Here is a 20,167-nt window from a genome sequence, read left to right on the forward strand (position 1 = left end):
TTGAGACTTCTGTGATATGCCCTCCAACCCCCTACAAAGAAAAAGTCTGAACAGGAAGCCGGGAGGCATGGGAAGCTACTATAATTGGGTGCATTGAATGAATGAATGAATGAATGAATGATAACAATAATAATAAGAACAACAACAACAAGGAGGGTGTAGGAAGGAAGGAAAGAAGAAAGAAAGGAAGGAAGGAAGGAAAAAAAGGAAGGAAGGAAGAAAAATTTGAAAAAGCAAAAAACAAAAGGAACTTGGGTTATATTCCCAGTTCCTTTGGGGTGAAGGTTCCTGAGCAGTGTTTGATTCAATGGCTTCTCAGGAGTATGGTTGAGCCTCCTGTCTTGGATGCTTTCAGCATGTATTTTACAGGTAGTGGAGCCAGGGAGCATCAAAGCAATAAATGGCAGCTTCTGGCTAAAGCAAGGTGATGATGATTCCCTTCCTCAGTGTTGAGGCCTGGGCAGTAGGCACCAGGAGGCATTATTTACTTACTGTGTTTAGAATCCATCGGAAAGAGCTGAAAATTGTTTGGCACTATTTTTTAGTCATCTCGAATTCTAACCTGCACATTTCGTGCTGAAATTTGTCAACTGTGTCTTGGAGAGACATCGCAGCCTGCCCAGAATAGAGACAGAGCTGGCTTTCCAGTGAATGCCATTTAAAAGAAATCAGAGAACCTTTCAGGGATATGATGCTTTTGATTGCTGTTATGATTAGCAATAGGACTGGGAGACTTCACCGTTCACCGAGCGGCAACAAGTGTGCTACGCGTTGTTGACAAAGCTCAGGATTTCAGATTGTTCTTGCCAGAGGAGGAGACCTCACTCTCTCCAGGTCCACCTTTATTTCCCCTCTGCTCTCCTTATGAGTATTTTGCTAAGCCGGGAACATCATGACCCAGATGGAAAACTGACTCAGGAGGCTGTATCCCTAATGACCTTGCAACCTATTTTTAGATTATTCACCTTTTCTCCACCATGTGTGGTGGAGAAAACATGTGGTCATTTACTTATGTTTTATTGAGTATTCATTGCAACCAGGCTCCTTTACATCTGATATGCTGTATCTAACTCAATAACAACTATGAGTTAGGATAATTACTAGGGAAATACTGGGAATGTGGAATTGAGTTTTACAGAGGTAATGGAAGAAATGAACCTGCATTATAATTACGTCTTTGGGATGGGGTTGTAACTCAGTGGTAGAATACTCTTTCTTCTAGTATGTTCAATGCTGTATATTTTGTATTTTTCTGTAATAATGCTCATGCTGCCACATACATTAAAAAATTCCAGGATTGAGTTTAAAAAGGGCAGCAAGGCCATGGCAGATTTTATATTATGTGTCTAATCGGTATTATGCTGTCCCATCATATCCATGTCATTCTATCTCTCTCTAACCCATCCAATTCCACCTTATACCACCCCATCCATTTTTATATTTGCTCATTTCATTCAGTCCTACTTCTACTATCTCATCCCATCCCATAGCTACCCAAATGCATCTCTATGCAAGACCCCATAGCAGATTCTATGGATGATTCAAAAGGAATGGTTCATAATACTTAGTCTAGAGGAGTTCACTGCCCAGGTGAAGTGTGGACAATTGAAAGTGGCTGGAAAATGTTTCACTTTTTTTGCTTAAGGAGTCATCTAGGACCATCCCCTTTAATATGGGACAGCATCATAGCTCAATTAACTGCCAAAATGTAGTGAGTATGACGCATTTGGTTTCTGAGACAATGCCAAAAGAAACCTTGAGTCTTCAAGCTAATTCCCTTTGAATGCTATTCCTGGGGGAAATCAGATGACATGTCAGGCATTCAAGATACTTAAGGCTGCTGCTAAAAAGAACAGATGTGGTCAATATTCCCAAGTGAGCCCAGATCTCTAGCTTTCATTGCCACAGTTTAAGACATCTGACCAGCATATTTGCCAGCATGGTGCCTCTTTCTGACCGCAGTTACCACCACGGAAAGCATAAGAAACTCCCAACCAAGTCCTGTCCCAGTTTCCCAACCCTCCAATCAAAAGATCTGACAGAAGACTGTTGTCTGAAGCTGTTGAGTTTTAGAGTAGCTTATCACCCTATCATATGTAGCCAGACAAACAGTAAGAAAATTATGAGGTTTCAGTAAGCATTCTAAGGAAGGGTATGTATGCAATGTCGTTGAAGAGCGAATGCACAGAAAATAAGTTTGCTTCTTGCGAGCCGAGCACTGCCCCACTTAAGTGGGCACCAATTGTATCATAATCTTTGTGAACAGCATCTTCTGTTCTTGTGTGGTACCCAGTGTGTTCAGACGTTTGGCAGTGGTGCATAACGGGTGGTGGGAGGACGAGATAGCTGAGGACATTACACATAAAGGGGAACTGGAGCTGGAAACTGAAATATGATTGGAAGAGGGAGGATAAATGATGCTCAATCAGTGGCATCAGGATGAACAAATCCCTGAAGGTACAAGTTCCCATCATGTTCTTGGGCTCACTCATGGGCTCTGTGTAGTTGTCATGTTGTATCCTGAGGTCTGTGAGAGGAGTGGAAATGTACCTCCATGGCAGTGACAGGAAGGGTCTCATTTTCGTAACCATAATTCTGAGGCCAGACAAAGAAGGTAAGAGAGAGACACAGATAATCTGAAGGCAGGGAAGTGACAAATTCAAAACAATCTATGAGAAAATTGCAATTCAAAACTGCAGTCTCTGAAAGACACTGTTCTTTCAACTGTTTGTCTCTCCCTGAAAGCTTGGCACATCCATTTTTTTTTTTTTTTATTGGAAAGTCTTAACCGACAGGGATTACTCAGTGATTCATTTAAAACGAATCATTGAAGGAAAATCGAGGCACATCACATCCTGCCTTTTTTAATTGGTCATTTATTATTACTGTGGGTGAGATAAGGGCCTTGTGCTATTCTTCTAAACAGTGTAAAATATTTATTGGTAAATATAGCAATGCATAAATTAATGCCAGTTGAGATTTTGTGGGGCATTTTTCCCTCCACGGAGAGCCATAATTTTTAAAGAAAAACAACACTGATGTATTCTGGCTGAGAATTGAGTGAGAAAGTTGTGAGCTCAACATCTGCAGGAAGGAATTGTCTTCTTTGTTTCTTTGTCATAGCAGGATTCTCTGGGTAGACCTATACCGTGTCTGTAAAATCAATTTCTTTTCTATTAAGACTACTGTGCTTGGGAATAGGGCAAATAAAGGTGTAAAATTTTTTCTTTAGGGGTCACAGCTGAATTCAGTAGCAAACTCTCCAACTTTAAAAGACTTTTATAAGTGAGGATATTTGTTGTATTTCTTATCTGAAAGTCCACAGGTAAGCGGTTCTGTAGAGTTGATTTGGTGGTTTAACAATGTCACCTAGGATTCAAGATAATGTCTTCATACAACAACATCCAAAAATAAGGAGGTTTTTTCTTTTTTTTTCTGCAGAGAATGATGTTTAGAATCTCCGAGCAGACTTCCACTCAGATTTCTTTTCCCAGACTCAGGATTGATATCCACTTCTAAGCTAATCATGCTAACTCCAGAAAGGCTTAGAAGAGTTGGCCAGAGTTCCATCTCTGGACTGGAAAAGAGGGACGCATCCTTCATCAGTGTGAGATTACTCCTTTGAAGCAATTTTTAAAATGATTTATTCACTTTATCCTCTGATTGTTGCTCCCTCCCTCACCTCCTCCCAGTTCCACACTCCTCCCTCTTCCCCTATCCCCTTTCCCTAGTCCACTGAACGGGGGAGTCCTCCTCCCCTACCATCTGTCTATCAGGTTTCATTAGGACCGCTTGGTTCCTCTTCCACTGTGGCCTTGCAAGTCCACAATGCTAGACGGAAGTGATCAAAGAGCAAGAAACTGAGTTTATGTCAGAGATAGCATCTGCTCCCCTTACTAGGGAACCGACATGGAGACTGAGCTACTGCCTATGGTCTACATCTGAGTAGGGGGTCTAGATCCCCTCAAGTATCAGAGCAGATGCTGAGACTCACAGCCAAACTTTGGGCAGAGGGCCGGGCGTCTTATGGAAAAAGTGGGGATGGGGAGAGAAGGAACCAGAGGGGACAGGCACTCCCCAAGGAGACCAACAGAGCCAAAAAATCTGGGCAAAGGGTGGCCTGCGGAGACTGATGCACCAACCGTGAACTGAAGCAAAGTTTGTATGTATGTGCTTCTACATGCATAAACCGTCCATGATGACCAGAAGAGGGCATTGGATCCCCTGGGACTGGAATTACAGATGGTTGGGAACCACTGTGTGGATGCTGGGAATCAAACTTGGTCCTCTGCATGATCGTCCAGTACTCTCAACCACCCCACACATCTCTCTAGTCCCATAAACAGGCTTTTCATGAACGGAACTACAGAGGGATGCCTGATTTGTGTGCAGCTTGTATTGTTGGCCACAGATCAAGGTAACTTGGGGCTAGTGATTTAATATATAACATATGACCAGTTATATCCCTGCTGGAAAATACAATAGAAACGTACACTGCAAGGATGTTCTCAGGGAGTATTAGTGGGCCCTGTAACAAAGCAGAATTTAGCTGGAAAAATTAATTCAATAAAACATACAGATTACCCATTACAACTCAGGGGATGGGAACACAGAGACAAATAAGACCTAGCTTTTGCCCGCAAGGAATTGAAAATTCTCTGCACCATCTGTTCTATTCAATTGGTCACACAGAATGCAGATTCAAATACCAATGTTGCCATGTTGCCATACTTCCCTCTGGGAACAAGAGGCTACAGTGTGGCTAGGATGTCCCACTGTCACTGCTTTACTTGGTTTCTTTGACTTTAAAGTCATGGACATGACTGGGTTAATTTTCCCTTTGCTTGATCCTTCTAGTTTACCTTTGCCATAGGCCTTTGCTTCTCCAGGTCTGACTGTCTGCCAGCTGTTATCTCAGCCAGACCCAGGGCCTGTGATGGCAGATTGTGTTCTGATCAATATGTATCCTCACTGCCTAGTTGGTGATTAGACCATAGATGACAGCCAATGAATGGCTGTGGCGTGAATGTATAAATAATTGAACAGAAGGAAATGAAACTCGGACCCTTTATTTCCCTTCCTTCAGTTTCTACCTTATTAGGGTTTCTCTTTTTCCTCACCTCTTCATTTCCCCTTTTATTTTCCCTTTCCTTGTAATCAAATAATGAGCCTGGCATTTTAAGTTATACAGAATTTGCACAGTCTCACAAAAAGCTTACACCTTCTCTCTTCACAGAAAGATTGAAGTTGACCCATAACTGTCAATATTAACTAGGGAAAGGATCCAATGAATATCTTTTGTTCTTCTGCAAACAACCTTTGGGTCTAGTTGCAAAGGTCTGGAGTTTTGTGAACCCCCAAATGATAGATCTGTACCAGAAAAGATCGTTGTTTCTTGTTTCTAGAGTTGAAGGCACTGACATTGTGTGAATACGTACCTGACAGTTGCCAGAGGGTGATATGGACTTGAAATTTGGGGTGTGATATCTTCTATTAATACAATGACAGACACATGAAGATACCTCTTTTAGGTTAAAGCTCCCAGAGAAAAAATCTCAGAGTACACCTAGTGTTTTTCCTGATTGATCTATATATTGAATACCGGAGATCCTGGAGGCTTCATCCACCTGGAAAATGAGTTAGTAAACTCCATTTTGATATTTTGTCCATCTTCATTTTTTTTGCATTAGCTTATTTATAAAAATATAGTATAAAGATATCTACTTCAATGTTTTTTAATGGCCTCTGGAATTTTATGCTGGAGTAAATGGACCTGTTAGGAGTTTTGAAATATGGCTTTCTGGGGGTATTGGGTGGTATTGGAATTTTTGGATCTCCTGGAGTTCTTTTGGATTCTACTAAAAAATAGTTATTTTTAATTTTCTCTGGAGCAACCCCTCTGCTTGGTGCTGTTTGTGGAGGTGGGATGAGAAGCAAGTGTCCACATCGGTGTCAGAGTGAGTGCTCTGTCAAGAACTGAGAGCTGAGTGATGAAGAGGTGGAAGGCATTCCAGACTTGGCTTGTAGGAGGGGTGTGGGGATACCACAGGACCCACCATGCACTGGAAGAATGAGCCAGCACTGACCACCTGAAAGTCAGGGAAAGATGTTCCAAAGAAGGGAACAGTTTGCTCAAACTTGCAGACCAATCCGTAACATTCCTTGGGCAGGAATCCAGTTCCATACCATGTGGAAATACCTATTTTGAACAAGAATCTTGAAATTAATAATGAACTTGGAAATATCAACAGAAGAAGATCATGAAGAATTTTGGTTTCCTGCTTTTGTCCTATGTACAATGGACAGTTATTAAGCTATTTGAAGCTGATAAGGAGCACAGGTCTTACTCATGGAAGTGTAAAGACTGTCGTAAATGACACACTGACCCAAAAACACAAAGACAAGAATGGCCACCCTAATCTTACAGTGAAATGACAAAGGGCTGACTTTTAGGAACTTAGACTGAGTTGTATTTCTGGAATTATATCGGTTACTTCACGGCATTCTTCATGTTCTCCTACCTTCTGAACGAAGGCTTCTTTTCTGAAGAACAAGTAACAATGTCAAGATTTACAAGGATTTCTGAGATCATCCCACAATCAGATCTGCTACTGCTCTGCACTTCTCTTGAGAAAAATCAAAGCTTATCTTTGTCTGACAAGACAGTATCTGCATTAGAACATTTTGATGACTTCTTTATTTTTCTTCTTGTGATTGCCATTAAAAACAATCCTAGGCTAGTTAAACATGACGTTCTTGTGACCAAGGCCCACAAAGCCACTTTAGTTTGTTGTCTCTGGGTCATCAATACCCGTGTTTGTGTGCACCTTAGTAATGCTTTGTTAAGCTGGTCCCAAAGAGGGCTCTTGGCTACTGTTGAGGCACAGCCTCTAAAGCCCCTCTCTCGGTGAGCTCGCTCACTGCTGCTTAAAGAGAACTTCTTTGTTCATTCTTTCACTTCGCAGAGTCTTTCTCAGTGTAACAAAGCTTAACCCTGCCTATTCTTTGCATCTTTAACCAGGCTACTTCTTTCCTCTTGCATTCATTGTCAAGATGCCTGTCTGTGTTATCATTGCAGAACTCCTCGGATAAAGCGTCCATCCTGGCCATCCTCCAGGTCATCAGCGATCTGCTTTCCGTTGGTGAGTAGACTATGCTTACATTAAATCATATTGTGGACTGGGGAGAGTGCGGGCTTCTGGCTGTCCCAGGAAACTATGTAGCTGGGTATTTTTGTAGCTTAACTTTCCTGTGTGGGAGAGAACTACCAGCCAATGTTTTCCCCTTGATGTGATGTGGTAAGTCATGTGTAGACTGGGCTAATTGTACTCAGGCTTTTCAGCCCTGTCACCTACCTTGCAATGCTCAGACTTAGGAGGTAATGAGAGGTTGGGTGGTTATGCTATACTTTCTCCTTTATAAAGCCAAATGTCCTCATCTGGGAGGGCTGCCCTGCAGCACCCATATCCATCCCCTCCTCAGGCTCTCTTTCTCTGTGTCCCATGGGAGGAAACAGATATTGGAGCTTTCATATACATATGTGTGTGTCTATATACATGTATATATGACAGGTGATACACACATATATACATACATATATATTTCCCCATTTACTAGTTGCTACAGAGCAGAATTAGAAAATTGTCACACCTATGTATATGTATGTGTATATATATATGTGTGGCAGGTGAAATTCAAGGGTTGGCAAGTCATCTACTTCTTCAGAAATAAGATGACAGGATTTAGTACCTGTTAGTCACCTGGGTTAACTGGATCAAGAAATAGTAACACAAACAGGCAACACTGAGGATGAATGACATGCCAGATATAAAACCTCCAGGATCCCATCACACTGTGGCCTTTTTTAAAAAGTCAACTTTTATGTCCTCTGGTGGTAGGTCCTCTGGTGGTACTGTTTGTAATTTTTTTTTTCCTTTTCTTGAATGAGTTCTCTTTTTGCAGATCATCACTTGTCTTTTTATCTTCGGGAGGAGTGTAGAAACGTTTAGAAGGAATCCTTGGAATTTCTTCTTCAATATGAATATTTTTTGGGGAAGGGGACAGTTTGAGACAGGTCTTCTCTCTGTAGCCCAGGCTTTCCTGGAACTAACTCTGCAGACCAGGCTGTAGATAATTTTTTTTTTTAAGCCAAGGTCTCACACTATAGTCCAGGCTGCCCTGGAGCTAGCAACCCTTCTGTCTACACTTTCTGTGTGCTGGGGTTATAAGTGGGATGCATGTGGCCCTACTCTCCTTTTTTTTCTTCCCTCCTTTATTTTATTCTTTCTCTTTTTTTTTTTGGCAGACAATTTTGTTTCCATTAGAATGAAAAAATAATCAGAATTTCTTTTTTGATATTATTACACGCCTTTGGGTCCCTTGGTTAGGTCCCATGGGGCCCTTTCCATTTAGTATGTAGTCACTGCTTTTTGAGCTGTCACTCAAGGGGGTGAAGTAAGAGAGGACTTTTTCAAATCTGTTTGGTAGAAAGACAAATGCTTCACCCTTACTCAGGACTCTGCCCAAGAGTCCTCAGATGTTATGTGTGGGCATTTTGTTTCTTAGAGTGTTCCTACAGTGATTTCTGTATTTCCCCATCTACTAGTTGCTACAGAGCAGAATTAGAAAATTGTCACACCTTCAATAAAATGACCCTACATATGACAACACCCCTTTCCTGTTACTAATGACTCATTTTATTACAAAAGAATAGTTAGTGTATGATAGTTACAAGCCTGTAAGCCTATTTCCACGTATGTGTATATACATCAGGGAAGACTTAGCAAGTCCCCAGAACTTGCAATATCATTCAATTTAGCATTTCTGCAGGAGGTGAATATATTAAAGTTTCTAAATATCCCACAATTACCATATTGCACCCTGCTCTCCCCACAGATGGTAGCACAACGCAAAGACAGATTATTTCAATGAGTCAAGGATCTGGCAGTTTGGGTTTCTATGGTGAAATGAATGAACCTTTGTGCTATCTCTGGCTGTTAGTTCTGAGGTTCGCTCTGGGGAGGTGGGTTACCATTCATGGCTCATGTTTCCTCTGGTTTCCTCACAGGCACAGACCGGAGAATTTATTATATGATCAGCAAAGGTGGCAGTGAAGCCCTTCTGCAGACTCTGGTAGATACGGCGAGGTCAGCTTCTCCTGACTCTGACATCCTCCTGCCTCTCTTCAGGCTGTTGGCCAAAGTTGGCCTAAGAGGTACTAACACTTCAAGACCTAATGATGACTGACAGCACACTTCTGAAGTTGTCTCCTGAGAGCAGTTGGGGAAACCCTTGTAGAGAGGCAGAAGGAAGGTCTTAAGTGCCCTGGTGATGGCAGAGCCAGCCATATGGGGGGGGGGGTGATTTCACTTTTGGCTGTTGTTATTTTGAGGCACAGAGTCTTACAGGTTTTTGAGACAGGGAAGCCTCAGACTTACTGTAACCCTTCTGCCTCAGCTTTCTGTATACTGGGATTATAGGCATGAATCTATAACTTGACAAGGTTAACACTTTTTTAAATACAGATTTTAGGTAATACAGTGCTTAGGAATAAACAGGTGACACACAGAAGTTGTAGTCATATCTGACATGGACTGCCAAAGCATGGATCATAAGTCAGAAAAGATGGGAGTGGCTTTAGTGCATTTTAAATGCATACGCAAAGTGAGACCATTTTATGAAATATTTGGAGACAGAATCTCATGTAGACCAAGCTAGCCTGGAACTCACTATGCAGGAAAGGATGATCTTGAAATCCTGAGAGATGGGATTACAGGTGATAGCCCACTATGCCTGACCACACTTGTGTAGTCAATCTTTAGAGCTATCATAGAAAATTGCCACAGACTGTCATTGATCACTGTAATTATAGTCTGTGATGCTTCTGGATCCTCTGAGTCCAAAACCAAGTCCTGGCAGGGTAGCTTCCTTTCGGAAGTCCCGAGAGAGTCTGTTTTCTGCTTCTCGTCTGGTGTTGCCAGGCCTTCTCTCTCTCTCTCTCTCTCTCTCTCTCTCTCTCTGATTTATATTCTCTATCTTTGTGTTCACAGAGTGTTCTCTGTGTATTTACTTTATTGTCCTCTCCACTTCATACAGGGGTATCAGTCATTAGATTTAGGCCCCACCTTTTCCTGTCAGATCCCCTCTTGGCGGACACTGTTAATTCAGTGTCCGCCCTGAATAATCCCCCGTGATATGTCGAATAGGAATAGAGCTTCTGGCTATCCACCCCCACTCCCACCCCCGCCTCCCAATCCCCTGGAGGATCTTGAAATACTTTCTCAGGTCTCTGGAACCTCCTGGAGCATAACTGAATAATCTAAACATTCAGAGTTCATGCACACTTTGCAAAAGGCTTTAACAGTTAAGCATAATCTGCATGTTGAATATCGTGACGGTCACAATTGAGAAGCTCAGGCCCCTTTGATGTTCACTGCCAGGAGCTGAAGCCAAAGGCCCTGGCGCACAATGTTTAGATCTCTGCTTCAAGTTCACAGATGGACTGAGACATTAGCTAGCTCCTGCATAAGTATGTCCCAATATAATTAACAACATTTTACTTAGTGATTGTTCAGCCGGGGTCACTGTATGCACTACTCTATATATGCCAAACATCTCTGTGACCAAGACAGTCAAGTAGCCTGCTCTTACAGAGCTTCTGTTCCAAGTGGGGCAGGTTAGCTGGTCAGCAAATAATTAACTGGATGATAGAAGACTATGATGAGTGCCTCAAGGAAGAGGATGAATGATGCTCCCCTAAGATGGCATGGTCAGGGAGAGGTGACATTTGAGCTGAAACTTGAAGATCGGGGGAAAGTCAGCAAAGCTGAATGGGCCAAGCGAACTCTAAGAAAAGATAGTAGAGACCTGATATATCCCCCAGCCACACAGTGCAGCCTGGTTTCAAGTCTGCCCATGACACTGATCAGCTGTGTGACCCTGGTCAAGTTACTTAAGGTTTATAAACTATGGTGTCCTTATGTTTAAAGTGGAAGTATAAACTTTAATCCTAGAGTTTCTAGGGAGAATAAATGAGGTATTAGCTTACATTCTTATGTGGCCCCAGACCTGACAGTCAAGTGATAAGAGACATACAAGAGCTGTGGTCCCCAAGTTACTGTTCTTTGTGTATGTGAGTTATATATATATATATACATGTGTGTGTGTGTGTCCATGTATTCACATGTATGTATGTACATGTCGAAGCCAGGCGTTGACGTTGAGTATCTTTCTCAATTTCTCTCCACCTTATTTTTGAGACAGGGTATTTTGTTGGACCCAAAGCTCGCTGTGTTTGTTTGTCACTTAGCCCCTGGGATCTTGCTGCTGTCTCCACCCTTAGTGCTGGGATTACAGGTTTATGTACAGCTCCACACTGCTGCTCTCCTTGCTGCAGTCGATCCGAACTAAGCTCCTCATGTTTACACGGCAAGAGCTCTTACCCACTGACTCAACTTCCTAGCTTCAGTGTTCTTATTTTTTTTATTTTATTTTTTTTTCAGTGTTTTTATTTTTACAGCAAATTTTATTGTGTATATTTGGGGTTTTCAGTGTGGCATTATGAAATACAAGTAGCGTTGCCGTTACCACAGTTAAGTAGATAAACATATCTATCATCTCACAGAGTCACTTTATTTTGGTGACAGGAGCAGCTATAATCTAGACATTGTAGTGTGGTTAACTTTATCTTTGTGTTGAATACAAGGGCTCTGGATTTGCCTACCCTATTTGTAATTCTATCTCTTTGGGCCCATCCCCCTTCCCTGCTTCCTCTGCTCAGCCCCAGAAGTCAGTGGAAAGCTACTGCATTCTCTGTCACTGTGCGCACATTTCCTCATGCTAGTGAGGACGGCTTGTCAACCAGACGAGGGAGAATAAAGATCGGTGAGGGTGTGAAGAAAGGAATCTTTGTATACTTTGTGGTGCTGAGCTTCAGGATGGCCATTATCGAAAATGACATAGAAAATTTAACAACAACAAAAGAGCTACCACGTGGGCATGGTAATATACACCTGGAGTCCTAATGCTTGGAAGGAAAAAGCAGGAAGATCAGGAGTTCATAGCCAGCTCAGGACCAGACTGGGCTACAAGAGACCACACTCAAAACAAACAAACACTGAAATCACCATGTCACTCAGAAATTTTCTATAATCTTTCACTTGAACGTATACCCAAAGGAAAGGAAATAACTATCTCATTAAGATCTCTGCCTTCCCATCATCACTGACACACTATTCACAATAACCATGACATGGAAATAGTGTAAGTGTCCTCGGATAAATAAAGTGTAATATACATATGCAATGGAATATTATCTAGTCTAATGGGTTGTATACCCAGAAAACATTATGCTAAATGAAATAATGAAACAAATATAAGAATGTTTCTATGAATGTTATAATCATCATGATGATTTGGGCATCAAACTTAGGAAAGGACACAAACACATGCTACCAGACACAGCCACTCACCTGATAGTGGGAGCAAGAATATAAACAAGAGGTGCTTTCCTCTTGTTTTCAATGCTTATTTTGTAACTATTGAGATGATGATGATGATGATGAATGACTTACCTACAACACTAGACGTCATGTTATTAGAGCAACCACTACTTTTTAATTTTATTTTCTTAACGGCTTTTCACCTTTTATTATGATTTTTTTTTTGTTAAATGGAAATATTACCACCCTCTACTTATAATTTTGATCTAACGTCTCCTAAAGCTCTACGCTATCATTTGCATATACAAAACAATATCCCATCAAAAGAGCAAGATCCATGCTGGGCATGACTCCAATCCCAGCACTAGGCAGTGTTGGGTTCCAGGTGAAAGCCAAGAAAACTCACTTCAGATACAGAAGTTTAAAATGAAAGCTTTATTTTCTGAGCTCAGGGGGGCGGTCAGTTTGGGTCTGAATTTCGTCCTCCAGGGAAAGATGTTTTGCATATTTAAAAGTGAAAATCCGCAATTAGCTCCCATGGGGGCGGAAGGGTGGGGAGCACAGTGGAACAGGGCAGTCATCTCTGACTCAAGTTATTTTTGCTTTCTAGACAAACAGTTCTGGCTGACCTTTAATTTCATTGGTCCTAAGTAACATTTACGGTTAGGGCCAGCTGTGCTTACGGTTGAGGAATTTCTGGGGAACAAGACCACAGAGTATACTGAACAGAAACAGTTTTTGGTTGACCTGAACTTGTACAGATACAAGTATCAGCAACAAGCTGAGATGATGTGGCTGTTAGGCCTGAAACAGAAATGGCTATAGTTATGCTACCCAAAAGGAGCATCCCTCATCACTCAGGAAGCAGTGGCAATGGCAGGTGTAGGTAAATTCTAGGCCAGCCTGGTTTTCAGTGTGAGTTTCAAGACAGCCATGGCTATGTTAAAAAAATAAAAAAAGCCTATGTCAAACAAACAAACTAGCCAACAAATAAAAAACAAATCAAACAACAACAAAACCAAAAAGAAACCAGGGATCCAACCAAAGTCAACACACTATATTCGAATGCTGTGCTAATTGTTTTCTTCATTTCAGATTTATCTTAAAGACTTTGGTACATCTGAGGGTGAATAGGAGTGTCCTTAGATTCAAAGGCTTTCAGGTTTAGAACCCAGAGCCTCCATGTAAATAAGTACATTCACACTTCGCTCTTCTGGTGTACTTGGCTCCAACAGGGACATATTTAGAATATTTTAAAATAGGTTAAAAAGTGTCTTTGGCTATAATTATTCTCTCACTGTGTCATTTTCCTTCTCTCCTGAAACCTTCGGGATGAATGTGAGACATAGCTAACGGATGGATTTGTGTTCCTAGATAAGAAGTTTGGACAGAAGGCACTGGAATCAGAAGCGCTTGATGTGACCTTGATTCTGGCCAGAAAAAACCTGTCCCACAGCCAGAACCTTCTCCACTGTCTCTGGGCATTGCGTGTATTTGCCTCCAGTGGTAAGTTCTGGATGTGATCTGGGCACCTGGAAACCAGGCGGTGTGTGTGTGTGTGTGTGTGTATGTGTGTGTGTGTGTGTGTGTGTGTGTGTGTGTATGCATATGGTCCCATACAGACACCTAAAGGAACCTGGCAATCCAGAGGCCATGGAGGGCAGAAATTATTTGCTACCTTCGCCAGGTAGAGCTCTTGAGCTAGTTCCTATGTATTGACTTTGGCTTTCCCTCTGAGTAGTGGTTACATAATTCTCAGTTTCTCTGTCAGTAAGTACTACCATATCCAGAAGTGCCTTGGCAGGAGGAAGGCAGACTTTCCTAAGGCCTTGACATAGTCATAACATTATGTGTTACTTATGCTTTAAAAAGCTTCGGAGATAACTCAGCTGGTAAAGTGCTCGACTTGCAAGCGTGCAGGCTTGAGAACCCACAGCAAAATGCTAGGATGGTGGTGTGTGCTTGCCTCCCTGGAGCTGGGGAAGCAGAGACGGGAGGATTCCTAGAGCTTGCTGGCAAGCTGCTGCAGCCTAACTGGTAACATCTAAACTAACGTGCAAGTCTCAAGGGAAGTAGATGCTATTCTTGTGGAGGAAACATGGCCTCCTCAAACAAGTGCATGTAAACTCACCCACACATCTGTGCACATATGTGTACAAACACATATGAAAACAAAGAATGGTCCTTATTCATTCCACAAAGCCACTCACTAATGTAACAAAAGCCTTACTGATTTTTTTTTTTTTCTAACCTCATGCTCCTTCCCAACAAATCCTCTTTCTGGGTGATTACTTTCGAACATGCCGGCTGATAGTTATTAAGCATCCACTTACCTCACATATTTTAATTATTACAGTAATTGCATGTTTAGATCTACACTTTTATATCTCGGAAAAGAAAAAAAGGCAGCTGCTTAGAATAGTGAAGTAATTACTTAAATGTATACAGATAAAAAGTCTTGGAGGCTCGCTTTAAAATTTCCAAAATCATGCTACTTCTACTCCGTGTGGATGCACTTTTCATTAGTAGATTAGATTCTGTATGTCCTATCTCCCATGTAATGAACACAGACTTTCATTTCTCCTTTTTTCAGCTCCCTTCCTGGGGAATAAAAGTGAAAATTATTTAGATGTAAAATGCTCTGGAGGGGAAAGACTATGGGCTTAGAGCCAGGGAGCCCTGAATTTGACTCTGATACTATTTCTTATGAGTCATGGACCGAAGGCACTTGACCTGGTTAACCTCATTTTTTTTTCCCTTTGTAAAAATTATAGTGCTAATAATTATTGCTATTAATCTGCTAGGTTTTTGCCTCACTAAAACAACAGAAATTAATTTCCTCACAATGCTAAAGGCTGAGGGTCTGAGACCAAGATGTTGGCAAGGTTTGCTTTCTTCTACAGCCTGTCTCCTTGGTCTTAAGATTCTGTCAGCTCTCCACGTCCTCACGTGATCTTTCCCGTGGGCCTGCACATCTTTAGTCTCTTTCTAGGTTTAAATTTTCTCCATGACAGATTTGGTTATATCCCTTCTCCAATAGCTTCCCTTTTACTTGGTTGCTTCTTTAGATCATAGGAATTAGGGCTTTGAAATGGATTTGGGGGGAGTGCATTCAACCCTCAGCAAATCCTGTAAACTTGTTGGGTGGGATAAACAAGACCCTGTCTATAGGTAAGACCATGACACAGCGGCTGCCTTATCCTATCTCTCTTTTTTTCCCTAATATTTTGAAATCACGTGAAGAGTACATGTGAGTGGAGTAACTAGGGCACCGTCCCTTTAAATATCTTAAGAACTGCTAAAATATTCCCTTTTTACTAATTTTTATCTTATTTGAAATACAGGATCTCATGTGGCACAAACTGGCCTCAAACTCACCATGCAGCCAACGATCACCTTGAATTCCATTTCCTCTGCCCCACCCCCCAAATGCTGGGGTTACAGTCATGTGTCACTATATCTGGCTCAGTATCTCAGATTTCACTGTTGCATGCTCTTAATAAACACAGGGTACACATAAAGAGACCATTTTGTTCCATAATCATGATAATGATAATAATAAAAAAATTGGATTATTGGTTCTTTGTTCACAGTGTCTTCTCTCTCTCTCTCTCTCTCTCTCTCACACACACACACACACACACACACACACACACACACGGAGAAAAGAGAGAGAACAAAGAATACCAGAAAGCATTTGGGAATATCTGAATGAATCTGTGCACATCCATCTCCAAAACAATAAAAGAGGAACTGTAACATTTTATGAAAGACAACTGTCCTTAATGAGTAGCCTAAAAGCATGCAGGCCAATTTGGAGCCTGCCAGCAGTACAAGACTTAATATATCTTTTGGTTTCCTAAAGGCTGAGTGACTTGCTATCTTTAGTACGTATATGTAATCGTTATGAATATATAGCAATACAGCATCAGCTTAGCTCTGAGAAAGCTAGTAATTTGTCTGTGGATGTGAGAAGGTAACCAGTTAGGTCATACACTAGCCTACATTTATTATTCTAGCTAGCTGTTTGATAAAGCCCTGGTGCCTCTCTGCATTTCATTTACTCATGAAAGGCTGACAGAATTTAAGAAGAGTGTGGGATCTGTTTGGTGAATTGTTACACACTATTGACTGTTTCCACAATGTTTCTGCAAGCTTTCCGTAATGGGTTTATGATAGCCAATGTACTTGTTGGCAGTGACCAGGTGGCCAGGTGGGGTAACCAGTAAGGGTGATTCCAGTGAGGTTTCCTTTTGTATCCTCTCCTGATTTTAAGTCTAGTCTTCCACATTAGAATTAGTGTTATTAAAACCAATTCCACTTAATGACATAATTCTTGCTGAATCATCTGCCAGTTATTTTTTTAATCTTGTGTTATTCCCCACTTTAGAAGTAAGTAAGGACTAAATTGGCAACTGTAAAAGTGATGGGCACAAGCAGGACATCAAACCCATCCAATTAATTCGGGTGGTGATGGTCTGTACTCTCCTCAGGATGTAGGCACAAAGGATGCTTCAGGAACGTGTACTCCTTGTAACATCCAAGACATTGGTCTCAGTTGCTGTCCGGTAGACAGTATTGTGGTATTACCACCTCCAGATTAGAATTCCTCTCTCCAGGCCTGAAATAAGTCAGTCTAAGACATTTGTTCCTGTCTTTGCATCTTCAAGATGTCTCATCCCACTCATTTTTTCTAGAATAAGTTGGGCCAAAGGTGTCAGGTGGTCCTAGATCTTCCCTCCCAGAAGCACCAGTACAATGGGGGAAAGAGAATTATTTTTCTTCCTTTCATTTCATTGTCTCCTCCTACAATTTTATATCCCATGGTTTCCTGTTTTGTGTGATCTGTGCTCTTAAATTCAGCTGAGTCTCAAAGGGTATGGACCACATTGGAAAGAGGCTGGGACATCCTTGGAAGTGGTAACAGCATTTATTTATCTGGTGTTCCCTGGGCTTCCCATCATTCAGATCCATGACCATGTTTTAGTACCCCCTCCCCAAAATGGGTGAAAAGGGAAAAATTCCCACACTGGTTATCTCAGAGCACAAGGACTGATTCTTCTACTGTTGTTCTAATAGAGATGCCATCAACTCATTGCCTCAGCCTTAGGGGATTCAAGTATTAAAACTGAGGAGAACTTGAAATTGAGGTAGAAAGAAAGAGTTATCCCGCTCATTAGATTGTTAAAAGAGGTTTTTAATTTTTTTTGTTTTATTTTTCTTTGGAGTGTATTAAATTCCTTAAAGTTGTCAAGGATTAAATCCAAGTTGTATTAGCACATCTTCCTGTGACAATAGCTACTGACTACTGTGCTCTTTGTCTTCAGTAACCACAGGAGCCATGCTGGGAATTAATGGAGCGATGGAACTGCTCTTCAAGGTCATTTCTCCTTACACCCGGAAGCACACCCGGACAATCAGGTACAGGGCATGTTCACAGCGCCCCTGGGGGCTCTGTGTGATGGATGGATGGATGGATGGAGATGGCTGTCCTTAGATCTTCTTGATGCTTCCAGTCTAATCTGTTGGTTGACGCCTTCTTTCTTGCATCTTTCTTGATGTGGGCTGTATCCCACATCAAGCTGCGTCTCTACCTGCCTCCAAGTTTTTAATTTCCTCTTATCATCATAATCTCATCAAATGAGCTTATAACTCTCAAGCTACAATGTCGAGGGCTTCATCTAAGGTTACAGATCTAGGGGATGGCAGAGGTGAAGTTTAAATCCATGTCATTCAGATGTAAAAAACCTCACGTTCTTTTTTGTTGTTCTTGATTTTGGTCTGGTGCTTTCAGATAAATCCTTTTTTTTTTTAATTTAACCTGCAGTGATAAATGAGCATAATCCTCAAAAGACAGCCCAGGAGTGACACAGTCTCAAAAGAATCAGCCAGTTAAATGTCGTAGATGAGTTCTGAGCCTTCTAATGGTTCGTCATGGTAGTGTGCTGGTCTTGTTATGTGGTTTTATGGTTGGAGAATGAAACCTGGCCTATTCTATTTGCCTCTGCATCCTAGAGCAGTGAATCACTAAGTTAAAAAGGGAGATGGTTTCATATAAAAGCTTTAGAGATATTCGGAACCATTAAGATCCATCATTTATAGGAGTGACTCAGCAAGGACCTTGAGAGAATATTAGAAGAAATTCAGCCAATTTCTAAGATATATGGGGTCATTTGGCAAGTAGCATTTCCATGCCCAGCCATGATATTTTCTGCATCCTAGCATCAATCTTAAGCTCCTGTTTCACCTGATTATTTTTCTCTTGGGTCACCACAGTTATGCCATCATCATCCATTCTCACCTACAGTTCTCTACAGCAGCGTTTCCTGAAGTGAAATATATTACAAATCAGCCAAAAAATGGCCTCATCAAATAAATTGAGAAGTTCTGGCTTAAACAAAGTGAGATAGGTTTCTTTACTCTAAGAATTCACAGAGCCTTTTGTGAAACTCATACATACTTGGCCTACGATGTCGTTGGAGTGTGTGTTCTATTCCAAGACTGATTTGGCCAGGGAACTCTACTTTATACATGTCACCTTTGTAAAAGGCCTAGAACAGCAGGCATTTCATTTTGGAAATTTTCTCTTTAAACTGAGAATTTATTGCTAAGCAGGAGTCAGTCCAATCCTCTACCAAAGGATCCTCATGTAATAAGTAAAAAACTTCAGAGTAAAAAATGGGTAAAAATAACCTCTTTATTTTTCTGTAGTATTATTTTATTTTGGTCTTAAATGTCTGTTCCACCAGATGACAAAAATTCCTACCAGGAATTGAAATCAGATTAGCAGTTCTTTAGTCCATCTACTGCCTTTCCATCTACTGCGCACCTCTTCTGAGAATGTAAAAAAGAAACTATGGGTAGCAGTGAGGAACACTGATGGAAATAGTTTGTCCTTAATCACCTGTTCCCACTGGAATGTTCAGGTCTTAGATGTCTACTTTTGTCACTGTGCCCTGCCTTTGTTGATGAGATCGGTAGTCTCAATGTGTCTTTCGGTCACCAACATGCTTTTCATAATGCTATCCCTAATACTCTTCCTATATATGTGGCTGTCTGGTTTTCCTTATACACTCTATGAAAATCAATGTAGTATTCACTGGGCCCTTGCACATGAGTCACCCTCTTCTTTGCCCTGAGTATCATACTGTTTGAAGGGTTTTTCTAAGAAGTCCTTATCAGTTAACCTTGGGTATCAAGGCACTGGGCCCTACAGTTTTCCAGTGCTGATGGCTTTTGTTGTCTCCATTATTAAGGCCAAGATTGGGAGAATGGGAGAACAAAGTGACAAGAACAGCATATGAGATAATAAATTGATGTCATTCAGACCTAAAACTTCATGTTCTTTTTTGCTGTTCTTAATTTTGATCTGGTGCTTTTCACAGAAGTCCCCTTCTTAGGGATACCTACTGTTGCCATCTGTATTGCTTTGCTGTCCTCCTGCAAAAAGTCAAGTTCAGGTACAGATCTGATCAAGGTCCCATAGAACAATGAAAAAATAACTTCTTGATTAATAGGGGTGGATGCTTCCAAGAACAGGGAAATTGCCAAGGATCTCAGGAGTATTTTCTCAGCACCATACCCACCATTTCTGCAGTCTGATCTGCCTTAGATATTTTGTGTCAGATGGTATCCCTTCTTAAGCAAAATGCTAAACGAAAATCCAAACCTCTGCAAAGAAGAGGCCTCTTCACCAGCCTGTACAGTGTAGCTGTCGTGGCCACGGT

At 41.3% G+C, this 20,167-nt stretch overlaps 1 protein-coding gene across 1 annotated transcript in view; it reads left to right on the forward strand.

The window, feature by feature from the left end:
- Nucleotides 1–323: 323 nt before the first annotated feature.
- The window catches only part of Agbl1 (AGBL carboxypeptidase 1), an 820,675-nt gene continuing 800,831 nt past the window's right edge, over nucleotides 324–20,167 (forward strand). Inside the window, exons 1-5 of the mRNA XM_055623242.1 lie at nucleotides 324–424; nucleotides 7,054–7,142; nucleotides 9,068–9,214; nucleotides 13,815–13,946; nucleotides 17,768–17,861. Of these exons, the coding sequence (XP_055479217.1) occupies nucleotides 324–424; nucleotides 7,054–7,142; nucleotides 9,068–9,214; nucleotides 13,815–13,946; nucleotides 17,768–17,861 (563 nt within the window). The remainder of the gene's footprint in view (nucleotides 425–7,053; nucleotides 7,143–9,067; nucleotides 9,215–13,814; nucleotides 13,947–17,767; nucleotides 17,862–20,167) is intronic.

Source organism: Psammomys obesus, unplaced genomic scaffold (assembly GCF_907164565.1).
Source record: "Psammomys obesus unplaced genomic scaffold, mPsaObe1.curated_primary_1811, whole genome shotgun sequence".
In the NCBI taxonomy this organism is placed as follows: Eukaryota; Metazoa; Chordata; class Mammalia; order Rodentia; family Muridae; genus Psammomys; species Psammomys obesus.